Source organism: Nerophis ophidion, linkage group LG21 (assembly GCF_033978795.1).
Source record: "Nerophis ophidion isolate RoL-2023_Sa linkage group LG21, RoL_Noph_v1.0, whole genome shotgun sequence".
Lineage (NCBI taxonomy): Eukaryota > Metazoa > Chordata > Actinopteri > Syngnathiformes > Syngnathidae > Nerophis > Nerophis ophidion.
The window spans coordinates 13,902,927-13,924,857 of record NC_084631.1 but is presented as its reverse complement, the minus strand read 5'-3'; the positions used below and the strand labels follow the sequence as shown (position 1 = coordinate 13,924,857).

Sequence of the window (21,931 nt, the reverse complement as noted above, 5' to 3'; positions counted from 1 at the left end):
CGTTTTGGCACGACTTTGCACTAACAACCTGAAAAATTATTAGAAAACACATGTAGAAAATATGACTCCATCATCCTAGTGACTTGGGTAACTGCAATTTTCTTTGTCATTTTGCCTACTTTGTGCAAAAACAAAGACATGTTTACGCTTCTGAAAAGTTTTTTTTATTTTTCTTCATGACTTGCAATCACGGACTTAACGCAATTATGATCAATTCTATATTGTTGCCTGTAATCTACAGGCTGAAACAAAGACTACCAAAGCAGACATGGAGAAACTTTGTTCCATTGACATTTTTTTATATCCAGTCTGTTTGCAAGTTTTTGTCAACCTTTAACTTCAACGCTGTTTTGGGTGACACATTTGCAATGATATGTTTAATACATTTTGATGGCAATAATTTCAATGGATTCTGAAGGGAGTGTCTATTTCAGTTTAACAGTATACTGCACGGGTCATTACGGAACTATGTCACGGCAGCTCCAGGAAGACTAGGTTCGGGTCCAAAGCAGAGTGGGGGTTTGTTAACAGAGTCAGTGTGACGGAGAGGGAAGGAGGAACACTGTCTACAGTCAAATGATTGTATGAATAATGGCCTTAGTCAGACAAAGGTCAGTTACATTATGGATATTTCTGAAACCTAATAGCCTAAATACAAGAAAAGTTCAAAGTTCAAAGATGTGTTGTTACTGTTGTTATTGGTTTTCATAGCATTATAAAATAAAATAAACCATAATTGCGTGGGACGGCGTGACGAAGTTGGGAGAGGGGCCGTGCCAGCAATCTGAGGATTACTGGTTCAATCCCCACCTTCTGCCATCCTAGACACGTCCGTTGTGTCCTTGAGCAAGACACGTCACCCTTGCTCCTGATGGGTCCTGGTTAGTGCCTTGCATGGCAGCTCCCGCCATCAGTGTGTGAATGTGTGTGTGAATGGATGAATGTGGAATTGTGTCAAAGCGCTTTGAGTTCCTTAAAAAAAGGTAGAAAATCGCTATACAAGTATAAACATGTACCATTTATCATTTATAGTAGCTGACAACAAAGTAAAAAAGACTATTTAGAATTTTGGACAGTTTACACTGACTTTTGAATGGTTTCAAAATATTTTTTGTCCGGGAAAGTGAAACACTCCCTGGTCTCAGCCAAAGACCAAAGTAAGTTCTAGCAATGTGTGAGTGTGTGTGTGTGTGTGTGTATGTATGTATGTATATGTGTGTATATATATATATATTTATATGAGGTGGCGACTTGTCCAGGGTGTAACCCGCCTTCAGCCCGATTGAAGCTGAGATAGGCACCAGTGCCCCCCGCGACCCCAAAGGGAATAAGCGGTAGTAAATGGATGGATGGATGTATATATATATATATATATGTACACTAGTGTTGCAGCGATACCAATATTTTGGTACCACTACTAAAATTATTTTGATACTTAAAGGTACTTTTTTAAATAAAGTGGACCACAAAAAATTGCATTATTGGCTTTAATTTAACAAAAATCCAAGGTTGAAAATATGTTTCTTATTGCAGTTAAGTCCTTAAATAAAATAATTAACATACTAGACAACTTGTATTTTAGTAGTAAGTAAATAAACAAAGGCTCCTAATCAGTCTGCTGATGTATGCAGCAGACTAATTGTCTGACATATTGTCATTTATCATTTTATTATTTTGTCAACATTATTAAGGACAAGTGGTAGAAAATGAATTATAAATCTACTTATATACATACATAGGTGTGTGTGTGTGTGTGTGTGTGTATATATATATATAGTTATATATATATATATATATATATATATATATATAGTTATATATACATATACATGTGTGTTTGTATATATGTATACTGTACATATATATATATATATATATATATATATATATATATATATATATAAATATATATATATATATAATATATATATCTCCATCCATCCATCCATTTCTACCGCTTATTCCCTTTCGGGGTCACGGGGGGCGCTGGCGCCTATCTCAGCTACAATCGGGCGGAAGGCAGTGTACACCCTGGACAAGTCGCCACCTCATCGCAGGGCCAACACAGATAGACAGACAACATTCACACTCACATTCACACACTAGGGCCAATTTAGTGTTGCCAATCAACCTATCCCCAGGTGCATGTGTTTGGAAGTGGGAGGAAGCCGGAGTACCCGGAGGGAACCCACGCATTCACGGGGAGAACATGCAAACTCCACACAGAAAGATCCCGAGCCTGGATTTGAACCCAGGACTGCAGGATATATACATACATACATATGTGTGTGTGTATATATATATATATATATATATATATATATATATATATATATATATATATATATATCCGCCCGATTGTAGCTGAGATAGGCGCCAGCGCCTCCCGCGACCCCGAAAGGGAATAAGCGGTAGAAAATGGATGGATGGATGGATTTGTATGTGTATATATATATATACATATATATTTGTGTGTGTGTACAGATTAAAATATGTGTCACGATTAATCGCATTGTTCATAGTTAACTCAAAATTAATCGCGATTAATTAAAAATGTTTTGAAAAGGTGCACTTAATTCTTATCATAGTTACTGTCACCAAGTGTTAAGCAAATGAATGATTTGCAGTTCAGTAAAACGTTTAAAAACGTGCTTTGAGTACGTTTTGACAACGAGATTGCATTTGTGTCCACAAATTGGGCTATTTTCTTCAACACATTTTAAATATGCAAACACCAGTTATTCATCATGGTGTATCATCGCTCAAGAGTTTGATTAAAATCTGATATACAAAAAAAAAAAACACTTGACAGCTCTACTTTTGGAAAATTATGATATAATAATAATACCATTATAATAACATTGTTAGTAATAATACATTTTCATATAACGACAATATGAATATAAATTACTAATTATAATGATAATAACTGTAAAATAGCAATAAAATCAATGATGAACAGTTTCATTTCAGTAAGTTAAAGTAAAAACCATCATTAAATCCATACAAATATTTATAAAAAGTAAATATCAGTGTGAAATACTTTTCTTATAAAAAAATAACATTTCATTATTGTCATTATATTTCTAATTAGTTGTTAAAAAAACACATCATTTTACTTCCATATATAACCAAATATGGTTCTTTGCGCCATAGAAGGTCTTACTCTTGTACTCTTGGCTCGTAAATGCAATGTTTCTAACTGACTCTCTCTCTCCTTTTTTTTTTTTAGATGAATTCAACCCTTCCGTCCCCAAGTTGGAGAAGAGTGTAAGCGGAAGCAGTCCGAGCCGGGACCGCCTGCTGCTCACCGTCGCCATGCTGCTGCTGCTCTTTGTCTCCTAGCAACGGCCATCACATCAGCGTCACCATGCCGACGAGCCTTTTGGAGGGTGTGTGCTATCAGCGGACGGGACATTGAGGATGCTGTGAGGGAATAAGCGGTAGAAAATGGATGGATGGATGGATCTGTATGTGTGTGTGTGTGTGTGAGCTGAATGAATCTTGCAAGCCACATGACGCATTTATAAAAGTGGCAACATTAGACCCAAGTCGTAGAAAAACACAACAACACATTAAATCGCATTTCCAGGACTTTCTTCTGGATCTGATTGACTGCTTCACTTCCTGTGGGTTGTTTGCGAAAGTAGACGTGTTGAACTCAAGGCCACGTCATCATATGGATTTTTCGCGGGGAGTGATTTTTTTTTTCCCATCCGTTCGGGACTTGTTTGCAAGAAGAATATCACGTCGGCAAACACACCCGTTTTGTCATCGCCACGCTGCTTTCGACTTCGAGCGTCTGTCTGCGGTGGAGAAAGTCTGAAGCCTTTAAAGCATTTCAACGGCAGAGATGGAAGCACTCGGTAGCCGCCGGAGCATCCCATTTGCATGTGCACACTCAGCAATACTGCCCCCTCTTGGTGGGAGGAGGAGGATGTGCGGAAAAGGGGACCCTTGTTGGCGTCGCCGTGCTCTGCCAATCTCATCGTGCAGTTCTTTGCTATGTACCGTGCGTGTGTGTGTGTGTGTGTGTGTGTGTGTGTGTGTGAGAAAGCGAGGGGGGGGGGGTACTGACAGCACATGCAGGGGTGGGCAACCATTCTCAAAATATATCCCGCAGTTAAAGCGCACATAAGACGTTAAATCTAGATAAATAATCATCTTTGGCGCCCCCTATGGGTTGCTGTTAGAATTATTTGGATGACATGCTAGCAGACATGTAAAACAGATGTATCGAAGTTTATGGTAAATGGGTTGTACTCGTATAGCGCTTTTCTACCCCTTTTTAAGGGAGCCCAAATCACTTTGACAGTATTTCAACATTCGCCCATTCACACACACATTTATGGCTGGAGCTGCCATGCAAGGCGCTAACCAGGACCCATCAGGAGCAAGGGTGAAGTGTCTTGCCCGAGGACACAACGAACGTGACTAGGATGGTAGAAGGAGGGGATTGACCCAGTAACCCTCAGATTGCTGGCACAGCCACTCTACCAACTTCGCCACGCCGTCCCTAGCTAGACCAAGATCAATGACTAAACGCCCATTTTTCTTCCCGGCGACCATGTTTTTAAATAATTCCCGTTTAAATTTGACACACCTGTGCATGTCAGCCCCCTAAAGGTGTGTGGCAAATAGGACTGGGCGATATAGGCTGAAAAGTTGGTCAGTATATAACCGTTTTATATAAGTCAATATTTATTGATATTTTTTATGACTAATGGAAAATGAGGACAAGGAGAAAAATATATGAAATGTTTTATTTTGAATGTGACTTTCCGATACGTATAATCATCTCAGCTATCAAGGCAGAAGGAAGGGAAATGTCAACACAATCTTGGAAAACACTCAAACAATGTAAAAACAATTTTGTTGAAACACCCCAAAGTTATTTTGCAAAGTTTGTTGAGCTGTGTGAGAAATTTCATGTCCAACTCAGACTTTGGCGGCTTTATAATGGCACTACAATGTGAATGCTATTTTTAAATAAATATATATACATATATATATATATATATATATATATATATATATATATATATATATATATGATTGTGTGTTGTGATTCGTATGTAGAAGAATTCAATTAAATGATCAAAGGGTTCACAAAGTGTCGCCAATTTTAGTCGTAAGTTTGTTTTCTATAGGCTCTCAAATATGAATTGATTATTATTCAGATTTAGCATTTGATATCACATTCATTTGCCGAAAAGCTAAGTTATTGATGTTTTGTTGATAAGTCCGAAAGAGAAAGAGGTGATGCAGAATTATCTGCTCACATATGCCACCTGGTGGTGGTTTGTGCACAAGGCAGTTAGTCCTGTGGGATGTGCAGTCCCACTCCTTAATGTTTTAGTCACACGCAGGATTCTCACAAGAATGAGGCAAAAATACAACCATAGCTACTGTTGCTACTTCGGATTGTTGTTTTTTTAGCATCCTTAATGTACAAGAGTTGTGGACACTTGCCAGTGTGATGCTACACGCTTCTGACTATAGCAGAGTGCGCACGTTTGATTCCCAGCATTCATGTGATTGACTCATGACTTCTGATAGGAAAAGTTTGAACATTTAGACACAAATTTAATTGGTTTCTAATGTTGTCTTATATTTGGAACTCAGAGTCTGATGTATTAGAAACTTTTGTTTTTGAAACGACTGATTGAAAGGTCACCCCTTTAGGCAAAAAGGTTGCCCACCCCTGCTTTGGATCGTCAAAATGCAAAAACCGATGAAAAAGCCTCCAGACACGGACACACTTTGGAGATGTTGCTGTTGCTTAAAAAAGAGGGTCGCCGTGGCTTCTAGCGCCTTCTTTTGCCATGGCTACCCCAACAAACAAACAAACAGCCGTGGACTCGAGTCAGGACGCTCTTATCGGACGCCTGGTCTCCCCCCCTAACTTCACAACCAACAACAAGGCACGCGAGGCGTTCAAGCGCTCCTGTAAAATCGGTGGGACTGTCAGAATGCAAACGAGGAACAATTTCCGTGTTTTCAGATGTAAAATTTTTTTGTTTTCTACGAACTTGAAACTCAGTGTCCTTCGGTGTAGCTTTGTTTTTGTTTTTTGTTTTTATGCTGTGATGTGTCTTCGTTATCATCGTGATGAAAAACACATGGAGCCATAAGTCAACTTGGGCTGACTGCTTAGCAAACATGGAGGTTTTATGTTGTTTTGGCATAAGCTGATACAAAATGTACAGTGTTTGTGTTTTTCTACTTGGATCACAGCGGAACCTCTCAAGTGCAAACTTACGTTGTGTTCATGTTTAGAAGCAATATCCCCCCCTTCCATAAAGGAAAGTGAATGTAAAGTTTAATTAATCTGTTCCAGGGTCAAACTGTCGCCGTCATACAGTTTTTTTTAGTTAGCGTTCTGAAGTGTCGTACAAGTGTAAAAAGAAGTTATTCACCTTATATTAAAATGTTGATGATGCCAAATGGCACTGCTTCCCAAATAGAATGTCTTAGAATAGAATATGGGGATGTATATATATATATATATATATATATATATATATATATATATGTATATATATATATATGTATATATATATATATATATGTATATATATATATATATATATATATATATATATACATACATGTATGTATATATATATACATATATATATATATATATATATATATATATATATATATTAGGGCTGGGCAACGATTAAAAATTTTAATCGAAGTTAATCGCACTATTTCTCCGATTAATCACGATTAACTGCATTGTATACGCAAAGCCCAATAATTAATTCAAAAGTAGTGTGTAATGCACCTTTATTGGAATATTCTCCCACATGAACAAAAGCGCCAAAGCATTTGTTGTGCAAACACAATTTAAATCAGTCCTTGTTAAACAGTAGCAGTTAAATAGCATATTTTATGAAAATCAACTCAAAAAATGTAAATACAAACATTTAAGCTTATTGCCACTGCCAGGGTATTTAAGTTATCCTGTTTGTTATGGAAAATAAATATAATCTACATACAAATCTCTGAGCCACAATTATAACATCTGAACAGGCAATTTCTGAGGTAACAGCAGAAACATTTTTTTTATCAGGGTCTTATGTTTAAAAAAACTATATTATAGGTAGTGGGCTGTTTTAGGGAATTTTTGATCAAATTATCCGTAGTAGCAATATTAATAATGTTGTGTTTATTCTGCGTAGTGCACTTAAAATAATTATGACCATATCTAGGAATTGATATGATGGGAATTTTCCGATTGTTTGCTTGGTGCTTTGATAAACTGAACGCATCATATACATGGTACTATATTGTGATGTTTTGAGTCTGGGAAAAAAAAGAACTACCCTACCCAGCATGCAACAGGAGTGACGAGCATGCGCGGTACCCCGGTATAGGTTGTGTCGCCATGACGGCATCTTGTATGTTGTGATATGCACGCTCTGAAAGTAAACGTTAAGAACTCAGCCAACACTCCTCGTCTGCATTATTCATAAATAGACAGACAACACATATACTCCGCTGCTTCACAGGCCGCTGGATGTAGCCGGCAAAGTATTCCCATGCTAGCTAGCCGGTCTAGCAAGCACGCGTCATTCAGTCCAAAACGGCCCGATCTATCCACATCCAGAATTGTCTGGCGGTCGTAAGTGATCCCAGAGTGACCACGCTGTGAGCCAGCCATGAAATTTGCAGAATTGTCCGGTATTTTCGCCAAATGTTCCATCTTTACCAAGAGCCCCTCGACGCCGAAGTACATCCGGGAGATGCCATCTTGTTAAGAAAAGGCGTTAACAAAATAAAAGCATGTAAACAACATACGCAAATGTGCGATAAAATAATTGCCGGCGTTAATAGATTGATGAGTTAACGCGTAATTAACGCATTAATTTGTCCACCCCTAATATATATATATATATATATATATATATATATATATTTGTGTGTGTTATGTGTTTGTGACAGTGCTCTATGGTTATCATCACATTTTTTTAGATTTGGTAAAAAAAAAGAAGTAAAAGCCAATAAAAATTCTAAATAATTTTGTAATATCAATCCATCTGAGAGGTGAAGGGAGGTAATGCTTTGGACATACTGTACTGAACAGCCAGGACATAAATCCATGCTATTCTGCGGTTCTATGGTTATCATCACATTTCCACATGTAAATTAATACCTTGAAGGGGTCGCTGAGTTAATGAGACGTCATGCTGTAGACATATTGTACTTAGCAGCCAGGGCACAGCTGCATGTTAATCACTATGACAACAGAGTCAGTTCTATGGTTATCATCTCATTTCCAGTGTAAAGTGAAACCTTGAGATGTGTTTCGATGTCTGATGTGATGTTCCGTTTCACTTTCCCCCAACTTCAACTTGAGAGGTTCCACTGCATTTATCTTATGACACAGTGGGTCTGGTTTCCTTTTTTGCCTCGTCCCTCCCTTAAAGCGTGAGTGAAGAATGCCAACCTGGTGAGTAGGAAAGAGAAATAGATGATACAGTATTATCTGCTCACTGGTTGTTTGCCTACACTGCAGCGAGCTAGTCCCACTCCTTAATACTTCAGTTACACGCAGGATTCTCACAGGGATTAGGCAAAAATACAACTGTATCTACTGTGTGTATGTACGGTTCATTTTACATTGAAAAAAAATTAGTTTTTTCTTTTTTTTATATACTTTTAGTTGTAAAAAAAAAATACTAAAAGAATGTGGCCTTTGCAATCACCTTTGTACAAAAGTACGACATGGAGTGTAAACAGAAGCACAATTCTATTGCGTAGATGAAGTGTATGGATTGTATATTCTCACCACACAATGCAGCTTGTCATGCAGCCCAGGTGTGTAAATATGGCTAATGAAGACAGGTGGGGGAAGTTGCACTTCAGTATACGGACACAAAAGACAATGGGTGTGTGTGTGTGTGTGTGTGTGTGTGTGTGTGTGTGTGCGCGCACGTGTTTGTGTCAAGACAACAAAAGCATTTATTAATGTTGGAAACAACAATTACAATCATGTTTACCTTTGGACTGGAATGACTTTACATGTAAAGAGGGGATCTAACCATGAGCGTGATAGCAAAATAATACAAAACCTACTTTTAAAACGTGTGCCTGCCTCTTATTCACACACGTACACACACACACACACACACACACACATTTTTATGTATTTCTTACCTACTTGAGACCTATGAAAAATGACTACCTCTTTAGGACCACCCTTTCCAGATATATAATGATTTGTATTTACAACATAAATAATGTATACACACTATTTGAATTTTGGCAGTATTATAATGAAAGTAGTAATTTTACAAGAAAAACTGAGCATTTGTGCAACATTATGATAAAAGTTGGAATTTTACTCAATAACAGTCGCAAGTTTACAAGTTTATATATATATATATATTTAAATATATAAATATTCACACACAATCGCAGGGCCAACACACGCATATATGTATATATATATATATATATATATATATATATATATATATATATATATATATATATATATATATATATACATATATATATATATATACATATATATGTGAGTGTGTTTGTGACAGTGCTCTATGGTTATCATCAAAAATGTTTATATTTGGTGCAAAAAAATAATAATACAAATCCTACTTTTAAAATGTGTGCCTGCCTCTTATTCACAAACACACAAATATTTATGTATTTCTTACCTTCTTGAGACTTCTGAAAAATGGCAACCTCTTTAGGACCACCCTTTTTAGATATATAATGATTTGTATTTACAACATTAATAATATATACATACTATGCAAAAATAAAAAAGCTTGTTGTGAAAAATTTGTTGGAATTTCACAAGAAAAAGGTCACAATTTAACTAGAAAAACTTTGAATGTTTGCAGTGTTATAATAAAAGTAGTAATTTTACAAGAAAAACTGAACATTTGTGCAACATTATGATAAAAGTTGGAATTTTACTCAACAACAGTCGCAAGTTTACAAGAACTGCTTAAAATGTTGGCAATTTTATGAAAAGTCGTACTTTTTTTCGACAAAAGTCACAATTTTACAGGAAAAGTTACAAATTTGGCAATAATATAATAATAATAATTCTAATTTTACTAAAAAAAATTAACTATTTTACAAGTACAACCAAAAAAATTGGCAACATTGTGACAAAAGTTGTAATTTTATAAGACAAATGCCCTAATTTTGCATCAAAAAATAATAATTTGACAAAAAAATGTCATACTTTAATGAGAAAATATTGCAATATTACAGAAAAAGAAAGAATATGACAAATTGTTCCTAGTTTTATAAGACAAAAGTCAACACATTGTGAGAAAAATGTTTTTTTTTCTTTTTTGTTTGTATATACCGAGCGGTATAGCTCGGTTGGTAGAGCGGCTGTGCCAGCAACTTGAGGGTTGCAGGTTCGATCCCCGCTTCCGCCATCCTAGTCACTGCCGTTGTGTCCTTGGGCAAGACACTTTACCCACCTGCTCCCAGTGCCACCCACACTGGTTTAAATGTAACTTAGATATTGGGTTTCACTGTGGAAAGCGCTTTGAGTCCCTAGAGAAAAAGTGAAGTGAAGTGAATGATATATAAATATCATTCACTTCACTTCACTTTTTTCTTTTTTCTTTTTAATTGTTTTTTAATCACCATTATTTACTTCAAGTTATTACAGTGTGTCTCTTTATACATATTTATTTTATTGTTTTTAATAATTTTGGCGAAGGGGGGCGCATTTCAATTTCTGACACACACTTGTTATTTCATATGTTGGTCTAAGGGGGAGCACTTCACTTTTAAAACCGACACACAGTCAATTTGAAAAATCATTTCTTTTTGTGATCACCCTAATTTTGATAGATTTCACCACTTTTCTTTTTAGATGTCTCAAGAAGGGTATACACTTACACACACTTACACACAAACACACACACACATTCTTGTATTTTATACTTACTTGAAACCTCCAAATAATGTCTTTCTGTTTAGGACCACCCTTTTCTAGATATATAAAGATTTGTATTAACAACATTAATAATATATACATACTATGCAAATATAAAAAAGCTCGTTGTGAAAAATCTGTATGAATTTCACAGGGAAAACTTTGAATTTTAGCAGTATTATAATAAAAGTCAGAATTTTACAAGATAAATTGAACATTTGTGCAACATTGTGATAAAAGTTGAAATTGTACTCGACAAAAGTCATAATTTTATAAGAAAACTTTAAAATGTTGGCAAAATAATGATAATCGGAATTTTACTAAAAAAAAATGGCACTATTTTACAACAACAACAAAAAAATTGGCAAAAGTGCAATAAAAGTCAGAATTTTACATGACAAATGTCACCATTTTGCATTAAAAAGTAATCATTCAACAATAAAAAGTCATAATTTTACTTAATAACAGTTGCAATTTTACAAGAAAAGCTTAAAATTTTGGCAACCTACTTAGCAAAATTATGACAAAAGTCATAATTTTACTAAGAACAACAAAAAAATTGGTAAAAGCGCGATAAAGTCAGAATTTTACATGACAAATGTCACCATTTTGCAATAAAAAGTAATAATTTGATGACAGAAAGTCATCATTTTATGAGAAAACATTTAAATATTATGGAAACAGAAAAAAATATTATACATTTTCCCATTTTTATCAGAAAGAAGTCGACACATTCTGAGAAAAAGACTGCTTTTAATAAATGTATTTTTTGTTAAATGTTTTGTTTGTAATCGGTTTTTAATCTTAATTATTTACTTTGTTATTACAGTATGACTCTAAATACATATTCATTTTGTTTTATAAATTTTTGCCAAAGGGTGCACATTTCAATTTCTTACACAAACTTGTTATTACATATGTGGGCCGGAGAGGGAGTATTTCAAATTTTTACATACACTTGTTATTTCATATGTTGACCAGAGTGCGAGCACTTTTTAAAACCGACACACAGTCAATTTGAAAAATCCCTCCTTTTTGGGACCACCCTCATTATGACAGATTTCACCACCAGGGGGTGCAAATGAGACATTCTCTATTAGATGCAAAAAAAATTTCTGTATTGGGACCATGATTTATGTCCTAACTTGTTCACCGGTCCTCATAATGAAGCTACTTTTCCTTGTTGATGTCTCAAGAAGGGTAGAAATACAAGCACACACACACACACACACACACACTTTGATTTTCTAATCCAATCATGACATGAGTTGGAACAAAGGTTCGACCTGCTGCGTTCCTGGCTTGAGGTTTTTCCACATCAGTGTCAGCGTGGAGAAGTTTTTCCTCGCCATTGACGTCGTTATAAACTCTCGCGCCCTTCGACGCCTCAATGACAATGTCATTGCCAGCGGGCGGCCATGTTTGTGCGACAGCAGGTGTCATCAAGAAGGGACTTAGGGCATGTATTTACACTTTGAGCGCCACAATACTATCAACAATACTCGATTTGAGAGGAGTAGGCCTGTGGTGTATGTACTGTGTATAATGTATATACAAAAGGGACAACGGTAGAAAATTGTTTGATGGATGTATACACCAGGGGTCGTCAACATTTTCCAGACCGAGGACCCCAAATTAATGGAAAGAAGGAGCAGGGGTTCCCTAATTATATTTCTTAAATGAAATGATGACTGTATTTTACATTAAACTTGTCCTAAAGGTACCTTGTGAGTGTGCAATACTAATGATTTTCAAATAATAACAGCATGGTGTTGCTAATTGCCAACATGAATCATCAAAACAACTATTCTTCCTCCAGTGGTGAATCCGTGATGCTTGCCAGATGTCGGTCACGTCAGGACTTCTTTTCTAATACTGAACAAGTGATGACGTACAAAATACAATCAAATAAGAACATCGCATACACACTAAAATAAGTAGAAAAACTTATTGGGGTGCTACCATTTAGTGGTCATTTTTTCTGAATATTTACTGTACCGTGCAATCTACTAATAAAAGTTTCCATCAGTCAATCAAAACAAGCGCTGTAATTGCTAGCAGGCATACATGCCAAACCTCCCGGATTTTCCGGGAGACTCCTAAAATTCAGCGCCTCTCCTGAAAATCTCCCGGGACCAATTTTCTCCCGAAAATCTCCTGAAATTCAGGCGGAGCTGGAAGCTACGCCCCCTGACTCAGCAATGTTGTGACCCTCTTAAACAGGACAATACTGCCATGTACTGTACTTAGAATACAATAGAATGGAAATATATTCCAAATAATTTTACATTTAAGTGCAGTCAAGGAACATATGCATTAGGGAGTCTGTTCTGAAGCCCACAGTAAAGAGACGTAACTTCATCACCTCGCCTGGTTATTGACTCCAACCCAATATATTACACTGTCAACGAGCAAACGATGAAATACGCTTGCAAGTTCCAGAACGATTGGAAACAAGAATTTCAGTTTATCCAGGAGAGTACGAAGGGGAAGGGATGTTGCCTGTAAATTTTGTAGAACAGACTTCTCCAATGAACATGGAGGCCGTACGGATATAGTCATGAACGGTCAGAGAAGCACAAAGCGTCCGCAGCGCAGCATCGTTCACTACCCAGTATTATGGCCCACCTCGCAAAATGGAGACCCGATGGTGTAACTTATGCTGAGACAAAGATGGCTATGCTGATAGCTGGAAGCGACATCCCGTTCTCATTTGCGGATGTCTACAACAAATCAGTGAAGGATATGTTCCCGGATTCGAAGATCGCTTGCCAATACGCAAATGGCAGAACAAAGGTTACTCAAATAGTGAAAGGTAAGTGTTTTTTGTTTTTTTTTAGTAACCAGCAAGCACAGTACAGTTAGTAGAACAACTGTATTTTTATTACTGTGTATTTGACAGGTGCCATCGGAAATTCAACTATTTCTTTTATTTTTATATATAATAAAATAAATATATATAGCTAGAATTCACTGCAAGTCAAGTATTTCATACATACTTATATATATATATATATATATATATATGTATATATATATATATATATTTATATATATATGTATATATATACATATATATATGTATGTATATATATATACAGTATATATATGAATTATACTCCTCCCCTTTTAACCACGCCCCCCCCCCAAACCCCACCTCCTCCCTACCCCCTACCAAGCCCTCCCCCACCACCCACCTCCAGAAATCGGAGGTCTATAGGTTGGCAAGTATGCTAGCAGGCCAGTAGCATGCTAATCGGTAGATGGCAACCAGGTTGTTAATCACTAGTTGGAAACTAGTATGCTAATCGTTAGCTGGCAACCAGAGCACTAATCAATTGCTGTCACATGGCGCCTTGTTTGCTACTATATCTGACAACTAACACGCAATTGCTACCTGGCAACTTGAGCACTAATCGCTAGCTGAACACCAGCATGCTAATTGTTAGTTGGCAACTTGAGCACTAACTGATCGTTGGCATCTAACGCGGCAATGTTTGCCGACGACTTCAACGTTAGTCGCTAACTGATAACTAGAGTGCTAATCGTTGGCTAGCAACTAGAGCTCTAATCAACTTGCATGCTAAGCACTACGTGACAATTAGCGCGCTGATTGCTACCTTGCAACTAATGCACCAGTCGCCAGCTGACGACTAAAGCGCCAACCGATAGCTGACAACTACGGCGTTAATCGTTAGCTGACAGCAAGAGAGCTAATAATTAGCTGGCAACTAGCACATTAATGGCAAGCTGACACAAAGAGCACTAACTGTATGCTGTAAAATAGCGTGCTAATTGCCAGCTGACAACTAATGTGCTAATCAGTAACTGACAACTCGGGAGTTAATAGGTAAATAGCATCGTGAGATGGCAACTAGAGTGCTACTCGCCAGCTGACAACCAACATGCTAATCACTAGCTAGCAATTAGCATGCTGGTAGCTTGCTGACAAACAGCGGTAATCTCTAGCTGGCTGCTAATGTGCCAAACACTCACTGACAACTGCGGCGCCTATACCAAGCTGACAACGACAGCATTAATCCCCAGCTGACAACTAGAGTGCTAATCGTTACCTGCCAACTAGCTGAAAACTAGACCGCCAATCAATAGCTGGCACCTACAGCGCCAATTGCTACTAATGGGCTAATCACTAGCTGACGATTATCGTGTTGATCCTCTAGGTAGGAAATAGAGCGCTAATTGCTTGTTGAAAACTACTGCGCCAATCGCTAGCTGTCAACTACAATGCTAATCGTTAGCTGGAAACTGGAGCGTTTATCAGTCGCTATTTTAAATGCTAACATGAATATAATAGTATAATTATTAATTCATGTATATTGTGTATAACATGAATATAATAATATCAATAAAATAATTATTCATGGTATATGTTATTTATTCACGTTCAATTATTTGTCAGTGTGTTGGGGACTAGAGATGTCCGATAATATCAATGCAAGACATACTTGGTCAACAGCCATACAGGTCACACTGAGGGTGGCCGTTTAAACAACTTTAACACTGTTACAAATATGCGCCACACTGTGAACCCACACCAAACAACAATGACAAACACATTTCGGGAGAACATCCGCACTGTAACACAACATGAACACAACAGAACAAATACTCCAAAACCCTTGCAGCACTAACTACGCTACAATATACAACCCCCCGCTACCCCCTAACCTAAACCCCGCCCACCTCAACTCCCTCAGGCTGTCTCAGGGAGAGCATGTCCAATTTATAAGCTGCTGTTTTGAGGCATGTTAAAAAAAAATAATGCACTTTGTGTGTTCAATAATAAATATGGCAGTGCATTTTTTTCCATAACTTGAGTTGATTTATTTTGGAAAACCTTGTTACATTGTTTAATGCATCCAGCGGGGCATCACAATAAAATTAGGCATAATGATGTGTTCATTCCACGACTGTATACACTGTACATAGCCCTAAATCCCAAGTGTTTCAAAGGGCTGCACAAGCCATAACGATATCCTCGGTTCAGATCCCACATCAGGGCAATGAAAAACTCAAAACCCAGTGGGATGTTAATGTGAATGACTATGAGAAACCTTGGAGAGGACCGCATATGTGGGTAACACCCCGCCCTCTTGGGGACACCAGATACAATGGACGTAGAGTGGGTCTAGCATAATATTGTGAAAGTCCAGTCCTTAGTGGATCTAACATAATAGTGAGAGTCCAGTCCATAGTGGGGCCAGCAGGAGACCATTCCGAGCGGAGACGGGTCAGCAGAGCAGAGATGTCCCCAACCGATGCACAGGCGAACGGTCCACTTTGGACAGCTAGCACTTCATCCATGGCCACCCGACCTGTGCCTCTCAGCAGGAAAGAAAAGAAACGGCAGATCAACTGGTCTAAAAAGGGGGTCTATTTAAAGGCTAGAGCAGGGGTCGGCAACCTGCGGCTCTAGACCCGCAAGCGGCTCTTTAGCGCCGCCCTAGTGGAGATTATCCAAAAATGAATGAAAATTGGAAAAAGATGAGGGGGAAAAAACATTTTTTTGTTGTTTTAATATGGTTCCTGCAGGAGGCCAAACATGACACAAACCTCCCTAATTGTTATAAAGCACACTGTTTGTATTAAAAACATGTTTCACTGATTCGAGTGACACAAACCTCCCTAATTGTTATAAAGCACTGTTTATATTAATAACATGTTTCACTGATTCGAGTATTTGGTCAACAGCCATTAATTTTGACGGTCCTTGAACTCACCATAGTTTGTTTACATGTACAACTTTCTCCGACTTTCTAGGGCGTGTTTTATGCCACTTCTTTTTCTGTATAATTTTGTCCTCCAAAGTTTTAACGTTGTGTATGAATGCACAAAGGTGAGTTTTGTTGATGTTATTGACTTATGTGGAGTGCTAATCAGACATATTTGGTCACTGCATGACTGCAAGCTAATCGATGCTAACATGCTATTTAGGCTAGCTATATGTACATATTGCATCATTATGCCTCATTTGTAGCTATATTTGAGGTCATTTAGTTTCCTTTAAGTCCTCTTAATTCAATGTATATCTCATGACACACTATCTGCATGAAATATGGCTTTTCATTTTTTGCGGCTCCAGACAGATTAGTTTTTTGTATTTTTGGCTCTAATATGTCTCTTTCAACATTTTGGGTTGCCGACCCCTGAGTTACAGCAGTGGTCCCCAACCTTTTTGTAGCTGCGGACCGGTCAACTCTTGAAAATGTGTCCCACGGACAAGAGGGGGGATGTTTTTTTTTTTTTTTTACATAAAGAAATACAATCATGTGTGCTTACGGACTGTATCCCTGCAGACTTTATTGATCTATATTGATATATAATGTACATATTGTGTTTTTTTATGTTGATTTAATAATTAAAAACTAAATCTTATTTATTTATTTATTTTTTAATTGCTTGTGCGGCCCGGTACCAATCAGTCCGCGGACCGGCACCGGGCCGCAGCCCGATGGTTGGGGACCACTGGGCTAGAGTACACAAATTAGTTTTAAGATGGGACTTAAAGGTCTACTGAAATGAGATTTTATTATTTAAACGGGGATAGCAGGTCCATTCTATGTGTCATACTTGATCATTTCGCGATATTGCCATATTTTTGCTGAAAGGATTTAGTAGAGAACATCCACGATAAAGTTCGCAACTTTCGGTCCTAAGAGAAAAGCCCTGCCTCTACCGGAAGTCGCAGACAATGACGTCACACGCGTGATGGCTCATCACATATTCACATTGATTTTAATGGGAGCCTCCAACACAAAGTGCTATTCGGACCAAGAAAACGACAATTTCCCCATTAATTTTAGCGAGGATGAAAGATTTGTGTTTGAGGATATTGATAGCGACATACTAGAAAAAACAAAAAACAAAACAAAAAAACCGCGATTGCATTGGGACGGATTCCGATGTTTTTAGACACATTTACTAGGATAATTCTGGGAAATCCCTTATCTCTCTATTGTGTTGCTAGTGTTTTAGTGAGTTAAATAGTACCTGATAGTCGGAAGGGTGTCTCCACGGGTGTCTTGACGCGCAGTGTCTCAGGGGAGTCGACGGCAGCTATGGACGGCACAAGCTCGGCTTTTCTCCGGTAAGAACTGACTTTTTAACCACAATTTTCTCACCGAAACCTGCTGGTTGACATTTGGTAGGATCCATGTTGGCTTGACCGCGCTCTGATCCGTAGGAAAGTTTTACCTCCAGGAATTTTAAACAAGGAATCACCGTGTGTTTGTGTAGCTAAAGGCTAAAGCTTCCCAACTCCATCTTTCTACTGTGACTTCTCCAATATTAATTGAACAATTTGCAAAAGATTCAGCAACACAGATGTCCAAAATACTGTATAATTATGCGGTTAAAGCAGACGACTTTTAGCTGTGTGTGTGTGCAGCGCTCATACTTCCTAAAAACCTGTGACGTCTTGCGTCCACGTCATCATTACACGACGTTTCCAAGACGAAACTCCCGGGAAATTTAAAATGTAATTTAGTAAACTAAAAAAGCCGTATTGGCATGTGTTGCAATGTTAATATATCATCATTGGTATATAAACTATCAGACTGCGTGGTGGGTAGTAGTGGGTTTCAGTAGGCCTTTAAATGCTTCTACTGAGGTAGCCTCTCCAACTGTTACCGGAAGGGCATTCAAGAGTACCGGAAAACACAATTTGACTAATAATTCCGGGCTCAGACATGACGCACTTTATTTGTGCACTTTTATTTTTAGCAAAGTTTGGGGGAAAACACCCATCAGAAGTACAAAGGAGTCTGAAGCAGTCGTGTGTAATATGATGATATTAATGTGCAATATGATGATGACTCATGGCTGGATTGGAAATGGAAAAAAAAAAAAAAATAGGCAACAACACCCGAAAGAGTTTCCCCTTGTTTTGGCTTTCATTTAGTTCATGTTCAAGCATGTTGGTTATGGTGGTCAAAGGAGTGCTGTATAATAATTCATAATGTGGAAAATCTCATCATCTATGTTATTGTTGTTGTTGATTCATGTATAACAAGTGGAAATTTTCACTTTCGGTTTGGTACGTTTTAGTTGCACTTTTCATTTATTTTTATGGCCGAAGGGTCAACAAGTGTCACTGTTAATGATCCGTTTATTTATTAGGCGTGCACAAAAAATTAATTCACAGACAAATTGCAATTTTTATTTTATTGCCCATTCTAAATCAAGTCATCATTTTCTAAAATATAATCAAAATATATACATATATTTATATTGTATTTTTTGTAGATTATTTTTGCATATTTTTGGGGTTGTGTGTGTGGGGTTGGGGGGGTATCATATTGACTTCCCACTGGGTTGTGACTTTTTCCTTGCCTTTTTGTGGGCTCTGAACCAAGGATGTTGTTGTGGCTTGTGCAGCCCTTTGAGACACTTGTGATTTAGGGCTATTTAAATAAACATTGATTGATTGACAATATGAGACAAAGCGGCCAACGAACGCACACATATGTTGTACAATCGGACAGGTCTCACTCGCGCCTACGGCGGCATTTTAAGGTGGCTACATTTCGTGTTACCATGGCGACGCTATTCACAAATTAAAACAAAAATGGGCCAATTGAATGGGACATACCCTTTTAATGGACGATTGCTCTGAGACAAACGCCAAAAAGACACGACTACCTCTTCTTGTAGCTCAGCCATACTTTCACGTAGCTCGATGCTTAACGTTTCATTTGTTCACACACTTGTTTACTTTTGACACGAGCTAACTGATATCATGCTAATGTTAGCTTGCTTGCATGCTAACATAAGCGTGATATTTTTCTTTGCTAAATTTGCTTCTGTTTACCCCAGAGTCAAATGACTTGGTAAGCGACACTTGTTAACTGTTAACATGCAAACGTTAGCATGCTAGCAAGCTAATATTAGCAAGCTAATTTTCTTTTCTATTTTTCTCTTTTTTCACTACTTCCTCAGCCATACACCATACATATGTGAAACATGCTAACTGTTACCATGCCGTCGTTAGCACACTTGATGAGTGCGACCTTTTAATGTTAGCATGCAAATGTTTTAGGCTCGCTTTATAGCTCATTTTGTACAGTTACACCTAAAACTCATGGATTCTGACACTCTGCGCCATCTTAAAGTAAGGCGGCTTCCGACAGAGGTCCAAGGCACAGATAGCAAGCCCATCAAAATTTCCACAAAAATGTCTAGTTATATTTATTATACTAATTAAAACATTGCGAGAAACGGTTTGAATAGAAAATCGGCACTTCACGAATCGGAATCAGATAGAATTTTCACTTAATTGTTTCTAAATGTTTAATATGTAGTACACTTTATATTGATTATTATGTCATGTAGTATTGTCTTGAAGTAGTTTAAGGTAAATATGATTTTTTTTTTTTTATTGGTGAATTTGTAAAAACGTGACAATTCTCTCGTGGATCCAGTCGGGCTCGGACAAGCGTGAGGGTAGGAAATAAAATATTTATTAACAAATAAAACAGACTTTGTCAAGAAAATAAACAGAAATAGCATGGGAGCTAGGAAAAAACAAAAGCTCTAGCATGGGAGCTAGAGGAATAACAATTACTTAGCGTGGAAACTACCTGATTGTGAACAGGAATACGGGATCGGAATCAGATTCGTCACTGTTGTGAAACACAAACTAGGAAGCAAGAACGAGTGAACAAAGAAGGCAGGCTTAAGTCAAGGCAGTGATTAAAAAAAACAGGTGTGCGTCTGGAAACTGCGGCAGGTGAAAATAACATGTTACTATGGTGACAGAACAAACAAGGAAGTGCAACCAGAAACTAAGGCAAACATTAGCAGAACAATATACAAAAAAGACTCAAAACCTGAACATGATATGATCCGGGCAGCGGATCATAACAAAACAAGTTTAATTTAATAAAGATGATCTTAATTATTTAGCAAAGCATGATTTTACATTAATTAAAAATGTTGCTGAAGTCATTGTTGTTTACTTGACATTATTTAAATGTTATATTCATTATCCTAAAATACATTTGTTTCCTTTGAACAAAAATATGTGTTTATTCTTTAAGATTACAACTGTAAAGAAAAATATGACCTTTGTAGGCACCTTTTTTAAGACTATGATCTTCTTTGAAATATTTTTCTCGTAAGATTGACGTTTTTTTAAGAAAAAACTCAAAAATCCTAAAAAATGATACTTTATTTTCATAAGATTACGCTATATCAAAAAATCTAGTTTAAATTATTATTTTTAATTTTGTTTTACTTTATTACTTTTCTTGTTTCCTTGAGCTTCAAGGTATACACAGTTTGCCTGTAAAGCATTCAAAGTGCTTCACTTTATCACCTTTTGTTATGTTACAGCCTTATTCGAAAATGAAATAAATTAATTTTTTCCTCAAAATTCTACACACAATACCCCATAACCACAATGTGAAAACGTTATATACATATATATATATATACATATATATATATATATATATATATATATATATATATATATATTGTAAATCTTAAATATTGTAAATCTTAAATAAAAAAACTTGTATATATATATATATATATATATATATATATATATATATATATATATATATATATATATATATATATATTGTAAATCTTAAATAAAAAAACTTAGAAATCGCAGGTACAAAAGTATACACAGCCTTTGCCATGAAGCTAAAATTTGAGATCATCATTGAGATGTTCCTACAGCTTAATTAGAGTCCGGTTTACTTGGTTGGACATGAATTAGAAAGGCTTTCACCTCTCTATATATAGTGGGGCAAAAAAGTATTTAGTCAGCCACCGATTGTGCAAGTTCTCCCACTTAAAATTTTTGGATTGCAACTCAGTATTCTTCTACCTCCAAACGAGTTGAGTTTATACCAAAAATGGATACATGGATGATACGGCAGAGGATTGGGAAAATGTCATGTGGTCAGATGAAACCACAATAGAACTTTTTGGTATAAACTCAACTGGAGGCAGAAGAAT

The 21,931-nt window shown here is 36.9% G+C and overlaps 1 protein-coding gene across 1 annotated transcript in view; it reads left to right on the top strand.

The window, feature by feature from the left end:
* efna3b (ephrin-A3b) overlaps positions 1 to 5,003 on the top strand; it is a 274,701-nt gene extending 269,698 nt beyond the window's left edge. The window contains exon 6 of the mRNA XM_061881978.1: positions 3,233 to 5,003. Coding sequence (XP_061737962.1) covers positions 3,233 to 3,345 — 113 coding nt within the window. The 3' untranslated portion in view covers positions 3,346 to 5,003. The remainder of the gene's footprint in view (positions 1 to 3,232) is intronic.
* The last annotated feature ends 16,928 nt before the right edge of the window (positions 5,004 to 21,931 follow it).